This window comes from Cynara cardunculus (genome assembly GCF_001531365.2).
Source record: "Cynara cardunculus var. scolymus isolate 2C chromosome LG 7, CcrdV1, whole genome shotgun sequence".
Lineage (NCBI taxonomy): Eukaryota > Viridiplantae > Streptophyta > Magnoliopsida > Asterales > Asteraceae > Cynara > Cynara cardunculus.
This window is the reverse complement of record NC_037534.1, coordinates 14,543,507-14,560,535: the sequence shown is the minus strand read 5'-3', so window position 1 is coordinate 14,560,535 and position 17,029 is coordinate 14,543,507. Positions and strand designations below refer to the sequence as shown.

At 34.5% G+C, this 17,029-nt stretch overlaps 1 protein-coding gene across 6 annotated transcripts; it reads right to left on the bottom strand.

Moving 5' to 3' along the window:
* Nucleotides 1-2,612: 2,612 nt before the first annotated feature.
* Nucleotides 2,613-13,903, bottom strand: LOC112515456 (protein ACCELERATED CELL DEATH 6-like). Of its 6 annotated transcripts, none has more exons than XM_025122289.1 (5): nucleotides 13,597-13,903; nucleotides 12,874-13,359; nucleotides 10,950-11,081; nucleotides 3,821-4,446; nucleotides 2,613-3,319 (listed from the first exon to the last, which is right to left on the bottom strand). In XM_025122289.1, the coding sequence occupies exons 1-5, from the start codon at nucleotides 13,733-13,735 to the stop codon at nucleotides 2,702-2,704; spliced, it is 2,001 nt and encodes a 666-aa protein (XP_024978057.1). In that variant the 5' UTR covers nucleotides 13,736-13,903; the 3' UTR covers nucleotides 2,613-2,701. The 6 variants fall into 6 exon arrangements, with proteins under 6 accessions (XP_024978057.1, XP_024978058.1, XP_024978059.1 ...); XM_025122290.1 differs by having other exon boundaries at nucleotides 3,821-4,437; XM_025122291.1 differs by having other exon boundaries at nucleotides 10,950-11,063.
* Between the last annotated feature and the right edge of the window lie 3,126 nt (nucleotides 13,904-17,029).

Below are 17,029 nucleotides of genomic sequence, written 5' to 3'. Positions count from 1 at the left end.
GCTTTAGATGTGGCAAGCCAGGCCACTTTGCTGCAGATTGCTGGTCAAAAGGGCCAAAGGCTCCACAGAGGGGTCCTAGAGATGCAGCCTTCTACAAAAAGAAGGCTGACTACTATCAGCAGAAGTCTCTACTAGCTCAATCGAGTGAGTTAGTAACTGATGAATCCTCTGATGAAGACGAACAGAAAGGTCGTTAGGAACTAGTATAAATAGCAGCTTAGGCCTTTGTAATTCAGTGCACTTCCGTATTGTAATCGTCTTATTTTCAATCAATTGAAAACCCTTTGAAGCAATTATATTGTGTCCATCTTCTTTATCATATCAATCTGTGTGTTCTTGGTTTTATTACTCTGTTTTGTTCTTATAATTGTTTCTGCTGCATTGTAATCGTCCTAAAGATCATTCAGAGTAAGAGATCAAATACCAAAGCTGAATTTACAGGTCCTAACAGCTCTGATAATCGATTCTATTGTATGATTAATCGATGTGATAAACATGTGATAGAGGAACGTGTAATGATAATATTTTGAAATCGAATGTGATAATTGTGATAATCAACATTGTTGTGATAATCGTTTCTATCATGTTATTAATCGGCGTGATAAACATGTGATAAAGGAATGTGTAGTGACAATCGTGTGAAATCGAATGTGACAATTGTGATAAGCGACATTGCTGTGATAATCGATTCTATCATTAATCGATGTGATAAACATGTGATAAAGGAATGTGTAGTGACAATCGTTTGAAATCGAATGTGACAATTGTGATAAGCGACATTGCTGTGATAATCGTTTCTATCGTGTGATTAATTGGTATGATAAATATGTGAGAAAGGAATATGCAGTGTCAATCTTGTGAAATTGAATGTGATGATTGTGATAATCAACATTGATGTGATAATCGATTCTATCGTGTGATAATCGGTGTGAAATCGAATGTGGTAATTATGATAATCAATATTGTTGTGATAATCGATTCTTCAGTCCGTTTTATGTCGACTAATCCTTCTGAAACCTATTTTTCTCTAATAATGGCCTACTAGATAACCACCGTCTTTGATGTTATCACTTCCTTGATGATCAGAGTTTTTGTGATCATGTTACTTGAATATTATCACTTTAATTTCCAATTTTACCCTTCCAACCTCTTAAATATTTTTGAATTTTTTATATCAACTTAAACTGAAAAAATCCCTTAACTTTGATTTAAAACACATTACTTGGTTTATAGGTTGTTCTCACATTCTCGTAAATTTCAGGGATTCTCGTTTGACCAACCTGTATATAGACCATGTTGTTTTAATGAGACCATTTTTTTATACTTAAAACTTCACAATTTAACACTGTGAAAGTAACCTTCACAATGTTTTTGGTGTGAAGGTTCATATTTTTCTTTTCCTTCAAAATGTTTTGTTGTGACGTTTGAAGTGCCAAAAATGTGGTCTCATGAAAACAAGTTAGTCTCACGTAAACTCAATTATGTATATATACACACACTTATATATGTGTGTGTTAGTGTGCTGAACAACAATGATTAATAAATTAAATTCTTAGAAAACTAGAAGAAGAAAAAAAGAACCATACATTCATAAATTTGATATCAAACGTTTAAAGCTTACAAAGAGAATGAGAGATGATAATAACAGCAATGTTTTACTAATCCATATCTCCACCTAAGGCCAAAATAGCCGCCTCCACATGGTTTCATACCGCAACTAATAATACGATTCATGTTAACAAGGCCATCAAAAGAATTATTCGCTGATCGAGCCATTTTCAACAAGTGTTGGGTCGTTTATGTTTTAACCTTGTTCACTATGACAACAGTAGCGACTAGAAGATAAGAAAAGGCCAAGCATACCCAACGAGTCAAACCTCGGAATTCATTTGTGCCACATAAATCTCAGCCAATATGGTATTGCCCGACATGGTTTCCACAATACCATATCACCAGACTTGGGTATAAATTCTACTTAAACTATCAACTTCAAAAAAGTCTGAACCTGACTCCTTAGTTTCCCTGGGTAAAGTAGTTGTTGAATTCTTGGAAAATTTGAGGAATTTACACTAACAAATTGACACCATGTACTTGTTGATGCCTTGGGAAACATATATATATATATATATATATATATATATATATAGGCGAAGGATCATGTGAGAAGTAGAATTGAGGTGACAAGTGTAAGAAATCTGGACCCTTGATCACCTTTAATCTCAAAGCCACCAATGAATTGCGCTTGATATGAGGATTGACCCGGTGCATCTCATCCTAATGTGCATCTAAGGGTGGAGATCCTTCTTACGCTTCTCACCTTACTCCTCGCCGGAACACGATCATATATATATATATATATATATATATATATATATATATTTGCTCTTACATGATGTTACCAATTACTCATTTACCAGTGTTTTACTTCTTTAGTACTTATTGTTTACAGCATTTTCTAGTAACATTTGTTCCATTTTTACAGTAGTTTTTTTACCAAATGGAACATCAGAGAACCAATTTTGTAGGATATAACCATCGAAGTTTATACAAATACGAAAACTGGATGAGTCAGTTAGATAAAAAAACATCGTGAATCTGAGTTGACAGCCAAAACACCAACAAAAAACGCCTTTGATATATACACCACCAACCACGTATAAATCATCAACTTTCAACCGATTGCCTTACAGAAGTTGAATGGCTAAAAGATCGGTTTCTTAAGCATTCTACTCTCTCTTTGGAAAAGAAATCTAGAACCATATAGAAAGCGACCTAGAAGAGGAAATTTTGGGCTACCAAATATCATGTATGTGATAGCAGCAAAAGAGCTTATAAAAATTGGTATCCATTTAGAATTGTTCTGATAAAGTAGTAAAAAGTTGATAAGAAAAGTGAGGATCATGGTCGCTATAGAGATGAAAAGTGATGCTAGACATATCATCAGTTGTTGGGGTAACGAAATCATGAAATCATGTTCAGTATAATCAGACCCCAGGATAGACAAGACCAGCAGGATTGAGCTTGTAGCAGATATAAACGATAAGCCATCAAATATTATGAAAATCTTGGAAAGTTCTTTTTTCAGGAAGATGGGCATACCAGTTACTTGATCATATCCACCTGGAAACGTAAATGCTGCTGCAAATGAGATGGTGGCTATTAGTGACGCGACCACCATCAATTGAGAAGCAGTTTCTTTCATCCACTCTTCACCTTTGGAAAATAGATCTTTGTGGTTCTTGGTGAATACTTCATGTGGTGTTAGACCAGCTGCGTTTTTCTTTTCTCGAAATGGAGGAGGGAGTATGGCTTCTACTTCCTAACATCACAAAGATTTAGATCAGGATCATGGACTTATCCAGTATATTTATCAACATTTCATACTACAAGAAAATGGGAACTTTTCGACCCATCTAATTTTTATTGGTTTATAATTTAGTCATTTGCTATTTATAAATTAGTGCGGAGGAAAAGCATTATAACCGATATGGGTTCAATTCTTTATATCCACCTATAGAGTGCTTCGTCGAATAGTTGCACTAGGCTGGCTGTCTTTTTCCTTCCCGGATTTCCACGTTCAATTTATACAGTATAATGTTCCTGAATTTAAGTGTTCTATATTACTTTTGGTCGTCACATACCAGATGTCAACTACAGAAATGCATCTTTGAGTTGGATTTCACAATATATACAAATTTAAAGTTCGCTTTCTGATGAAAATATGCACATGAAATGATTGCTAGAGAAAATTATTACATCGAGTTAAAACTCGCAAAAGATGGATAAAAGATGTAAGAAGAAAAAGATCGGAAACATGTACCTTGAACCATAATGTTTCTAGATGTAATTGCAGACCCACTCCTGGGATTTTCTGCAGTCTATTAATCTTTGCACTCTCCCCAACTAAATGCAACATATTGTTGCCATTTTTGTCTTCAAGAGTAATTATCAAATTCCTGAGCGAGCCAATCTCATACAACAGATTGTAGATACCCTCATGACGATGTGAGACAGCAACGTGAAATATACTTTGATTATTATCATTTACCTCCCGTACTAGATGCGGATATTGCCGAATAACCTCAACCACAAATGCAGTGTTACCCATTTCTGCAGCAAGAAATAGCACTCGAGAAGAGTATTTTGGCTTCACGTCTTTCCAAATCATTTCCTTTTCATCAGGCGGCCCTCTGAATAGGTTAAAAATTTTAGCAGGCATTTTAGCAATGTTCTCTGAAATGGTTCTAAGCAGTACCAGTGCTTCTTGTTTGTCCTTTTCAGAACGTGTTTGCTTTTCATCATCCTTAATTGGGTCAGGTGGCCCTCTTATTATCTCATCAATTTGAGCCTTGGGCTGTTTCACAATCTCTGTCCAAATGACTCTTAGTAACTGCAGGGCATGACTATCCAGTTCAGGAATCATCTTCAGACGACACACTGTAAAAACTAAGAAACGGAAGTAGATGATATTACATACTTCTGAGTAGAGTGTTACGCATGAAGTTGGTAATTGCATGAAGTGAGTAATACGAAATTGTAAAATGCATGACCACACTAAATGGAAACTTCAATTTCTGTGTTCGGTAGAATTTTAAAGTGTGAACGGTTTTTTAATTTGTAATTAAAGTTCGAAATTAAAGGTGCACTCCAAGGAAAATTTTAGCACTTTGTGCGTAACTCTTTCCAGAACTTCTTCTTTGACAATGGTTTATATGAAAAATAGAAATACTTGCATGGCACTGAAATCTAGTATCCCTTTATATCCTCTATTTTCATAGGATGTTTTTGTTGTAATTTTAAGATTCGTGTTGGAATTACAGATTGGCTATCAGCAGAATTTGTTAGGCACAATTTGTTAGGAAGTTCTTTTGTTTTGCATAGCTCGCAGGGTAATTTTTTTTATCTTAGAGCTGGCTGCTGTAAATTTCTTAACTACGGTTAAATATTTAGAAATCAAGGACATTTGGTAACTCGAATTCCCTTTCATTCTCTTTGTTCTCTTTTTGATTTATCTCAAAACTACGGAAAAGTTTACATGGTCACATAGCACGATCTCTAAACTTGAATCACTATCAACCTATCTTTGACTGTTGGCTTAAATCTCATAAACAATCTAACTTAAATTTCACCATTTCTCCTTTGGACACACACAGAGACAGCTACATATGCATAGATATTGGATTGATTAGAATCATCAACTATCTAAAACCTATTTTCTGGATCCAGATCTCGTCCTTAATTGATTTTCATTTGATCAATCCATTTTCTGCTTTTAGGTGTTCAATCTTTTGTCTGTGTGACTTAATTGTTTTTCTCCAACACAAAGCTTGACGGTAAAATTAATAATTGATAAACAGAATTGTGCCATTACAGATTCTTCTGATCCACTCTACCTTCACCCTCTGATCACCCTGGCATGACTTTGGTGTCTACACCTTTTGACGGAGTGGGCTGCAGTTCATGGCAGCAAGCAATGGTGATAGCTTTGTCAGCTAAGAACAAATTGAATTTATTAATAGAAATTGTGCAAGACCAGATGCAAATCCTCCAAATTTGAAGTTTGGGCAGAGATGAAAAGACATGATAATTCATAGCCTTGGCTTCTTGAGCTCTAGTTCTCACTTCATTCACTTAGACAAGTCTCTCATACTACAAGACACTTTCAAGGAGAGCCGCAGAAAACTGCTCGACTATAAAGGATAGGAGCACATAATAAGTAGTGGAAGCAGACAATTGAACAACTGCTAGAAGCTCGACAAGGAGGTATGAGCCTGGATGTGAAATTCCCTGATTAAGAACATTACTGACAGTGTTCTGTACACTAGCACTGCAGATTTCGTGTGAAACGGAACAGTGATTTGGGCAGGCTATGGAGTTCAATCATATAGTTTACATAAGGATATTGGAGATTTATCACAAGGTAATAGTGATGTGCACATGTGGAGCTGCACAGACTATGATGAAGGAAAAACAAAATAGAAAGCTCATTCACTTCTAATGGTACTTAATGAGGAAGATAAAAATGTGAGAGGGAACATGCTAACGATGGACCCATTGCCAACAGTGGCTACTGCTTATTCCATGGTTACTCAAGATGAGAAACAAAGAGACATACAATATTCTGTGCACTTTGTGGGAGATTCGACATCTTTGCATGCTGGAGTCCAGAAGCAAGAACAATTTCTCAGCATCAAATCTGAGTTTAAGGAAGAAGGAAGAAAACTTAACCTCTTCTGCAAGTTTTGCAAGAGACCTGGACAGACTAAAGATATAAGATATATGCTGAAAGAAGCATTACTATCCTCAGAAATATCAAAGGGAATATAGGCAAGAGACTAGCAGTCCACGATCAAGGTGAAATTCATGGTAGTCATAGTGATATTGCTGGAATAGTGGGACAGAGAAATGGGAAGGGGTAATGCTGGTTCTACTGGTTTCACACCTGAACACCTATCAACAACTTTGCAGGTAAAACCATTTGTTCATCTTCCCATGCTCAGGAATTATGCACATGTTGTAGTTGTACAACTGCTGCTACGAATACGTGGATTATGTCATCAGACCATATGTTTAATGATCAATGACTTTCAAACCACCAAACAAACCTTAAATCACTTTACTCTATACCTTACCTGATGGCCATAGTAAGAGTTTGCCTTATTAATTATGTTCAATTGAAATCCAATTTGACTTTACACAAAGAGCTCTATATGCCAACTGCAACAATCAGTGAACTTTTCCAATTCGAATTGCATCTTGCAGTGCCCTTCATGAAGAGGCTACAGGATCTTGGTAAGGCTTAAGGAGGCCTATATGTCTTGAAGTCAGAAGAGACTGCTCTTTGCAATAAGACTGTTTTTTTTTCTTTTTTGCAACTATTGTACGGTTGGAACTCTATAAATTAATGCCCTTGGACAACCAAAAAACTTGATTAAGCAAGATATTAATTAACCAATAAATTAATAATTCTTAATTTATATATTAATTAATACTTATACTAGTTTATAGATAAATTCATAATGAACTAAATATTTTTTAAAGAAGCATCCAATTTTCAATGCACCCTTCAATCTTCCATTTTATGTATTACAATATGCTTCATTGTTCAATGTATTAGTATATTATTCAATGTACTACTTTATGGACATTAAAAAATATTTGCTATATAAACACAAGATCAAATCATGCTAACACACCAAAAGTTCTTACAACGATAAGAACAGTTAGAGATAAAATTCAAGGTGACATTGATTTCAACAAAAAAAAATGAAAGACAATTGAGTCATTTTAGAAGAAGTCTTCATAAATCATTCATGTATTATGTAATACTATACCTGTACCCACGCAATGCACTGCAATACATTGATATTCATCTCTTTCGACTTTGTTTTATGAATTTGTGTGATGTTGAGAGAACGATAGTCTTCTGCTGATTATCAATTTTATGGATTGTTTTACTGTATTAGTAAGGCTTAAAGTTTATCATGTATTTGAGCATGTTTACCAGTTGGTTATGAGTTAATTTTATAAAGTTGAAACATATTAATAAGTTGTAAATGTTGTATAATATAGTAAAAAATATTGTAAATAATATACTCGCGTGTAAATACACTCGTGATTGAAATTTCCAAAGCCGGGTTAAAAATATTGAAATATATATATATATATATATATATATAGGGAGGGAAAGGGGAGGTTCAAGGGAAAACCGCAAAAAAATGAAAAATTGAGGAACACTCTGGTAACCGTTCATCTTGACGGTATGCACATTTGCATACAAGTAATTGAAGTTGTTTCTTGGTTATTATGCACGTGTGCATGTTATGCACATGTGCATAACGAAAAAATTAGTTATAAACTACTTGTATGCACTTGTGCATACCATCCAAATGAATGGTTGTCAGGGTATTCCTCAGTTTTTCATTTTTTGTGGTTTATATATATATATATATATATATACACACACACACACACATACACATATATGGGTATCAAATTAAAGATAATAAAGTACCTGTTTTTGATATAATTTGCTTGGTTAAAAAATTAATTATATTTAAGATAATTTAGATTTTTTTTAAATTGAGATAAAAATGTGGGTTTCCAATATCCATTCATATGGAAAGGGTAACATGAGTTTCCGAGAACCCCTTCAAGCTTCTGTTTTTATTTGTTTATAAAATGGGTAAAATAAGAATATTATAAAATTGAAAGATTTTGTATGCAGTATTTATTTGTACATAATGTTTTACCACTTGTATCCTTGAAAAATTAAGAGTTTCTAACAGGTAAAACCTAAAATGCTCTATGATAGAGTATACATATAAGGAATTATCATTAGAATTTTACATGCGGTCCATATGAGTAAATAAAATTTATTATATATAATTTTAGCGAATTATTAATTTGGCACGTTATTCCCATGTTGGGACTGACCAAAAATATTATCTAAGAGCATCTCCAAATGTAGAGATTTTCATTATATCTATCCTACTTTCTCCATTTTGGAGAATCTTTGGAGAATCTGTTGGAGTAACAATCTTCAAAATCTCCATTTTAGAGGAACTGATGGAGATGCTCTAAGAGACCATAAATAATCGGTTATTAATTAATGGAGTTTCAACTCTAGATGATTTCAGTAAAACCTCATGGACTTGTTTACTCGGTACCAAAAGCAACGATTTACCGCTTATCAAAGCTGTCACAGAAATGGTTGAAACCCAATTTCATAGAAAACTCCAAACCATTATAGAAGATAATGTATAAGAACTTGGGCTCAGCAAAGAATCCATTCAGTTTTCACTCTCTAAAGGGAATTATTAACCAAACCCGTTGGAGAAGAACCCCAATAAAATGTGGTAGTTGCAAGAAAACATAAACCCCTTCGTGAAACTTCTAAAGCCCTTTTATTCCAAGACAATGGCATGCAAAGCTATCAGAAACATTAGATTTAATGTATACAGTAATTCCAAGAATGATTGTTCTCTAATTCAAAACGGAGGGATGTTCCATGGTGGTTTTTAGCCATTTAGATTGATGACATTCTTGTCACTGGATATAATCAAGCTGAGATTGATCATTTGAAGTCATTTTTAGATGATAAGTTCTAAATCAAGGATTTGGAAACTTTGAGTTATTTCTTGGGCATTAAAATCTTAGAAACTCCTTCAGGCCTTATTATGAGACAAAGAAAGTTCACCCAAGATCTAAAAGAGTATCAGTGTGCAGATCTTAGTTCTTTTGTCCTTCCTAGAGTTCAATCTCAAATTGGAACCTGGTGTTGGTGATTATCTTTATGAACCAGAGAGTTAGAAGAGATTGATTGGGAAATTCACTTACAAGACCTGATATCAGTTTTGCAGTGCAACATCTTAGTCAATATATGCAAGATCTGAGGCTTCCTCACATGAAAGCAGTTCTCCATACTCTTAGATACTTTAAGGATGATCCTAGTCAAGGGTTGCCATTCAATCGCAATAGTTCTTTCTCACTAGAGGCTTTCTGTGATTCAAACTGGACCACCTGTTCTTGCACATGAAGATCGATCAGTGGATATTTAATAATGCTTGGAGGTAGTCCTGTCTCCTGGAAGTATAAAAAGCAAGCTATTGTTTCTCATCATGAAGCAGAGTATAGATCTCTGAGGGAATTTACTGTAATATTGCTCGCTCACTAGACTACTTCATGAAATTAAAATTCTGGGAATTGCTCCAGTCCCTGTCAAATGCGTGGTAGAGCAGCAATTCACATTGCTAAAAACGCTGATTTCCATATAAGAACCAAATATATAGATTCGGATTGTCATTTGGGTCAAGAAAAAGTGCAAGGATTGATTGAACTTCCCTATGTTAAGAACTACAGTTAGCAGACATCTTCACAAGAGTCTTTCAGGGAAACATCATCACATACTCAGCAAGCTGGGCTTACTCGGTTCTTCCTACCCTCCAGCCTGAGGGGGTGTTGAAATAAACTATCAGCAGAATTTGTTAGATGAGTTTGCTCTTTTGCTTAGCTGGCATGGTAAATGTTTTTCTTAAACCTGGCTGCTATAAACTTTCTTAACTACTGTAAAATATTTGTGTATGAATAGGGGCACATATGACATACCTCAACAGAAATCAAGGAATGAGATTCAGACATTCATATCTTCTTTCATTCTCTTTGTTTTCTTTCCGATTTCTCTCAAACTATGCTAAAATCTTCTTTGATGATGGTTTATATGAAGAATAGAAATGGTTAGGTGGCCCTGAAATCTATGATCCCTTTATATCCTCTATTCTCATTGGATGCTTTTGTTGTTATTTCACTTGTTCCGAGAACTAAACGAATACAGAGTAATCTACATCAAGACAAAGCTCTAAAACTGGCGGAATGCCCCATATGTTTCATCAGAACTTTTGACAAAATTTTATGTTAGGTTTAGCCGCTTAGAAAGTTTAAGCAAAAAAATAATATTCTTCAAAAAGGCTTTCACAAATATAAGCCAAGCGATCAGCATCTTGAATAACAATTCAATTCTGAAAAACCAAAAGGCTTGTAAAGATTCATAGATCAAAAGACATCCTCATTTTCAGAAAAGAGCAAAAACTAGCTTTTTTATCTTGCAATCTTTTAGCCAACTACATGATTCTATCATTATTTTCTACTATCACATGTTGTTCTCTATTTATGTTTTCATAAATATAGTGGTTGCTTACAAGTGAAGTATTAACATAGTGATTCGAAAGTCTAATCATTTTTCAATGCCCTTTCAAACTTAACAAAGCAAATGACTAATGCAACTACCACACATTCGTTTTGATAGTACCCATATTAATCCTTGCCCAATCATTACATATGATATATAAAATGTTTTAATGATTCAAGCTGGTGTATTTTAGAAGAAGATGCTAATATCTAGAAGCACAATGAAGAAAATATAATAGAAATCGAGGAAATGAGTGTCTTACATGTAATTGTGATTCTCCGAATAATACTAGGCGTTTTAGCATCAAATGCATAAGGTCTTCGAGCCAATAGTCCAAGCACTCTCCCATTTATAGCAAGTTCTGGGATGTCAGTCACTATTTGTAATGCAACATCTGCATAAGTATTTGATAGTCACTTGACAAGAAAAATTCTATGACAGAGGCAAGAACACTAAGCAACCAAAATGTAGGCAACATAGCAGTATGGTCTTATGTGGAAACCATGAAGTTTGACCATAACAAAATATGAAGTACAAATCACAAGGACATCACTATGAAACCATAGAAACCCAAAAGCCCTAAATAAGTACACAATCAACTTTTCTGAAGACGCCCAATGCTTAATTGGATGGAGATTACTTGAAATATTTTGAAGGTCTTGAGTTCAAATACATGCTTACCATTGCTCAATGAATGGGTGGAGAAATCTTTTTCACCCTATTGGTGTACTCATTTTTGGTTGTTCTTCCAAATTCTTAAAAAACCTTATTAAAAAACACAAATGGGATCTTAAGATTTCAAGGCTAGAAGGAAAAACTGCAGATCTGTTCATACAATATAGACCCAACAACAAGAGACATTGAGATGGAAAGGCCATGATCTTGGTAATGAGGTCATCTAATAAGCTCATGATCTCATTAGCATATAGATATAGAATGAGGCGCAAACAATTGTACACTCATATATAATAAATGTCCACCTTGGGACGTCATGGTTTAAGATTCCTCTTTTCTGTTGACTTCAAATGAAACATACTTTAACAAATGCCCACCTTGGATTTAAGTCTTCACAAGAAGAAACTAAAGGAAATTCTTGAAGCAACAACAAAGCCCAAGCAATACCAAGATTTCATGGAAAACAAATAGAGACTTAATAATGATAGCAGTTGTATTGTCTTTGGTGTTAATAAATAGCATCATTGACCACAAAACATGCCAGCCCAGCATAAACTAGTATATATTCAGAAAGTTAAGAGTTACGGACTAGTTGAGATTCCAAGGGCTGGCTAAGGCATGGGCTACAACAATTTAGGAAGAGACCTCTCCAAGATTCCAGAGTTTTGTGATAGCTACCTAAAATTCTTACACAGCCAACCGGGGAAGAAATAGAAAACGTGAATGGGGATAAAAACAGGAGCATACAAACTTCTACTACAATAAATGAATTGGTAGGTCAAATCAAACTGCCAAACTTCATTAAAATGTTAAATTGTGTTTTTTGTCACATTGTTAGAAGTTAGAACCATGAAAATAGCTTAAGATTCAGTCTCAAATTATCCCAGAATTTACCTTCTAGCTTTATAATATGCTCATACATTTGTATGAAATGTCTCATTCTTGAGATTGAACCAGTGTAGAGAAATACAATCTCTAGGATAAACATGAGCATCTTAGTAATGATGCTTCCACAAGTAAGCGGGGACACTATCTAGTTTCATATGGCATCATGCTTGATCTAAGCATAAACAAACCACTTTTGATAAGTACCAGACATTTTGCACATATTGGATGTCAACCATTTTATTTAACTTAAAAGCCCTTTTTATACAAATTAAGACAGATTTCATATTGCCTAGATATTATATTTATAAGAATCACATGTCAAAATTTATATGCTTTCACTTGATAATTTCATCTACTGCAAGGAGAATCAGTCACTGAATCTAAAAAGATAGTTGATCTATGCAGTTTCAATAACCCTTGATCTCAAATTAACTCAAATTCAATACATAACTGTCCAAGGTATGGTGTGCTCCCAACACCGAAGTGAATCACTACCAAAGTAACCAACGATGAGTAACTCTTACTGGAAGTATAAAACAAGAAGGAGATGCACAAGGGTCTATTTACAAATTATGGTAGGAACATCAAGCTAAAAATGTGACAATTATGCACCCAATACTTACCAAATAGATTAGCCTCGACACATTTCACAAGAACACACTCTCGATTTTGATGTGTCCAGAACTGACCAGTCATTTTCTGAGAATTATGATACAGATACTTTACCATTTCATGATTTCCAAATAATGCAGCCATGTAGAGTGGCATCATTCCTTGACTATCAGGAATATCCAGCAGGGCCCTGTTCTTTTTCACTAAAATCTTGGCTATTTTGATATGTCCGGCTATAGCCGCTAAACAAAGGGCAGTTTGACCATTCCCGTTTTGAAGTTCCAAGTCCTCCTTTGCCATCAAACTGACCAGATATTCCACAAACCAGATTGATTTTCCCAATACTGCAATGTGAAGTACTGTTTCGTAACTTTCGGTGATGCTAAACCCTACCAGCTCTGGGCGCTTGTCAAGGATGATTTTCGTAGCTTTCCAATTCCCAGTAATTATTGCTTTATACGAAGGAACACAAATTTCATTGTAGTCTTCTCTTCCTCCTTCAAAGTAATTGCGAAAAACAAGTTATTAGTTACGCTGTCCTAGGATATATTGAGCTAGCAATCCCGAATTCCAAGTTCAAGAAGATGGAATATGCAAAAGAACACCTTCATAACGATGAAGACAGTAGCAACTATTAATCAACAAACTGAATTAAGATTGCAGTCGAATCACAAAAAGGTATATAAACAGAAACAGATCCGGTAACAAATAGGCTTGTACGATCAAAAACTTACCAACAAGTAGATCTGGACGAGGTAGATTTAACGGTCGTTGTGGTTGATTATGTTGAGCAGAAGGAATGCTAATCCGATGATGACCAATGATTGGATTCTGGTCACTGGTAGAATCGAAGGTGGTACTTGTAGGGTTCATATCTTCGTCCGTCTTTCGTTCTTTACTAATCCGATGCAGTAGAGAAGCATTAATTAAAAACCAATGAGGAGAGAGTATAGAGAAAACACCATACTAATATAAGTACGTACCACCATTATTACTCTCTGAATATACTCTATAAAAATGGTTTATCTACTATGTTTTAATGTCAACGTAGAGATCAAGAGATATTCCCTAAATGGACGCCCAGATATTCCCTAAATGTTGGGTTTTTTGTTTTATAGTTGCTGAGGTTTTGGCCTTTTTTTTTATCTAGACAGCGGGTCACTCATATTTGTTGCCCATTCTGTGTAATTTTAGAGACGGCAGAATGTTTTCTTTATGGATTGGAAATAGGGGTGCTCAGATGTTGGGTTGATCGGGTTAAAGACATTTGAGCAACTCAACTCAATGTTTGCGGTTTGAAAAATCTTAACTCAACCCAACCCATACTAAAGTGTAACCCAACCCAAACCAAAGTGCAACTCAACCCAACCCAACCCGTACGGGTTGGTCGGGTTGATACTTTGGTACATCAAAATATTCTTCTAACCTTAAATATGTTATTTCTCTACTCATAATTTCTTTTTCATCATCAACCATTTGATACAATTTATCCATACTTCTTACATATATCACACATTCAGTTAATTTTCTCAATTTACATATATATGTTCACAGTTACTAAACATATATACGAATGAGTTATATAGAGATGTGAATAAATTGAAAATATGTGTATATGAAGAGTATACATGATAGTATTATTGTCTAATGTATATATTAATATAAATTCAACAATCATATTAAATCCAAGAAATAAAAGAATACCGGGTTCATCGGGTTGGGTTGGGTTCAAATAATAGTAACCAACTATCAACCCGATGCCTACGGTTTGACAATTTTACAACTCGATTAGACATCGGGTTGCTTCGGGTTGAGTTATTTCGCGTTGGGTTTGGTTGATCGGATTGGTCGGGTTTTTGAGCACCCCTAACTGGAAATTGTTAAAATAATTTGATGTTCAAGGAATTGAAATGGAACGTTATCAGTTTTAATTATTTATTTAGATTGCAATGGAATCTGTCTGTTTTGTTTACATAAAGTAGCTTTGGATATAGAATGAAATAATGGTAAATGACCAAAATACCTTTTTTTTGAAAATTTTGAAACCAAAATACAACTACTGTGGTTCAGATCGATGATGGTCGGCGATGGTTCAAATCGGTGGTGGTCCACGATGGTGATTAGCGATGGTTGACGGTGGTTCAGGTTGGTGGTGGTTCAAAGTGGTGGTGGTCGACGGTGGTTCAGATCGTGGTGGTTAGCGGTGGTCGTCGATGATGGTCAATGGTGGTTCAGATCAAGTAGGGAAGATGAGGATAATTTTGTATTTTTGAAAAAATGGAATGGAATGGAATTGAATTTCTTCTCAATTGTGATGGAATGACCAAATCTATGAATGGTGGAATATGTGGAGTTCAATTCCATTCGTATAATCTAATGTTTCGTAGCACCCTTTAAAGCTTAGCGTGTATATCTTTTAAAAAAAATTACCTTCGAAAGTCAGTTGAGTGAGCGCACGGGACCCTGCCGGTACCTTCATAGGTCGTCTTTGTAACTAGAATTGTACTTGTCCAATGCAAAGTATACATTTTAATTATGAAGTTGATAACTCGAACCCTAAATCATGTTCGTTATTATTTTTATGATTTTTGTTTTTTTTTTGTTTTTGTGGTATTAAAGGAGTGAGAGAGTTTTTATTTCGTTATCAAATACTTATAATTTCCAAAATCATATTTAAGATTTAGAACTGTTTGGCTAATGCTAAAGAATGAAAATGAGAATAAATTTTCATTTCCCCCAATTTAACCAGAAATAAAATTTGGGCTTATAGAGGAATGAGCCTATTATATTATAAAAAACCAAAAAAAAAAATATTTTCAATCTCATTGATTGTTGTTTAATACCTCTACCAAACACTCCCTTAGAATAAATGTAATATATGATAATATAACCGGATATCAAATTAAAAAAATAAAATATTTATTTTTGTATAATTTGTTAAGCTAAAATATTAATTATATTTAAATTTTAAAATAATGTTTTTTATTCTTTATATGATTATGTTTATCAATTATTTATATGAGTTAAGATATGAAGTTTTAAAAAGTTATAGACATGTATTATTAACATTTGATACTGAGTAATATGTATTGGTTAACGATATTTATTGCATAAAAAAGTCGGTTTTAAGACTTCATATCAAATGCTTTGTAACATCTATAAAAGAACATTTGGTATATGAAATTGAAAAGAACATGACAGAATTAAATTGAGACAAGATGTAACTGAGTAAGGGGCCGATTACTAAATACTTACCCGGTAAGTATGGATCGGGTAACTTTCCTCACCTGATGCACATGACAAGGGCTGAAAATCTTACCCGGTAAAAGTGATGATAGAGATAGAGAGTCTTACCCGGTAAGTGATGGTGAGGACTCTTACCCTGGTAAGCGTTTACCGGGTAAAATTGTTGCATACGATACCGTTTTAATATACTACAATCTTATCTAGTAAAATATATTATAGTCTTGACTCCTACCGATAAACACTTACCGGGTAAGTATTTGGGTAAACGGCCCCTAATATAAAAATGTATTTTTTTTTCGTTTTACCAAAATAAGTGGAACAAAAATAGTATTTCTTTTACAATTTTAATACAATATCAAACTAATATCAAATTAAAATCCTAAAACCTGTCACAACTATTTCATGCATGTATGTTACTTTCTCCCATCCAATCATGTCTCATCCTGCCCACTATTGTCTTGTTCAGTCTCGTACTGCCGTAGGCATTAAACACACCCAAAGAGTTATTTTGAAGAGTAATATAAACATTCTATATATTTTCATATGATATCAAAATAAATATTTACTATTTAAGAAAATATTTGCCTAGGACTCTGACACTCTTGCTCATCTTTGTTCACTTAGGGGCTGTTTGACAGTTGCTGAATGATTTAGTGCAGAATAGTTAAGAGGTCAGAATAGTTAAGAGGGTCAGAATAGTTAAGTGCTGAATGAAATAATATTGTTTGGTAACTGTTTTCTGAATGACAATAAATTACCATTTTAACCCTCATCTAAAAAAAACCCATTATTCCATTTTAACCTTCACCGATGCCCTCTTTGCCCTCATCGATGGCTTCAATCTGTAGGGTGGGGTGGGGTTGTGAAGACCGGCGACGAGTGAGGGTGGGGGAGGGGCTGTGAAGACCGGCGACGAGTGAG

What these genes read in the sequence shown, in the direction of transcription:
- LOC112515456 (XM_025122289.1), bottom strand. Translation starts at nt 13,735, where the DNA reads ATGAACCCTACAAGTACCACCTTCGATTCTACCAGTGACCAGAATCCA. An exon ending in TCGGAGAATCACAATTACAT is followed by an intron (nt 4,447 to 10,949) that starts GTAAGACACTCA and finishes TCCGTTTCTTAG; the next exon opens with TTTTTACAGTGTGTCGTCTG. An exon ending in TAGAAACATTATGGTTCAAG is followed by an intron (nt 3,320 to 3,820) that starts GTACATGTTTCC and finishes TTGTGATGTTAG; the next exon opens with GAAGTAGAAGCCATACTCCC.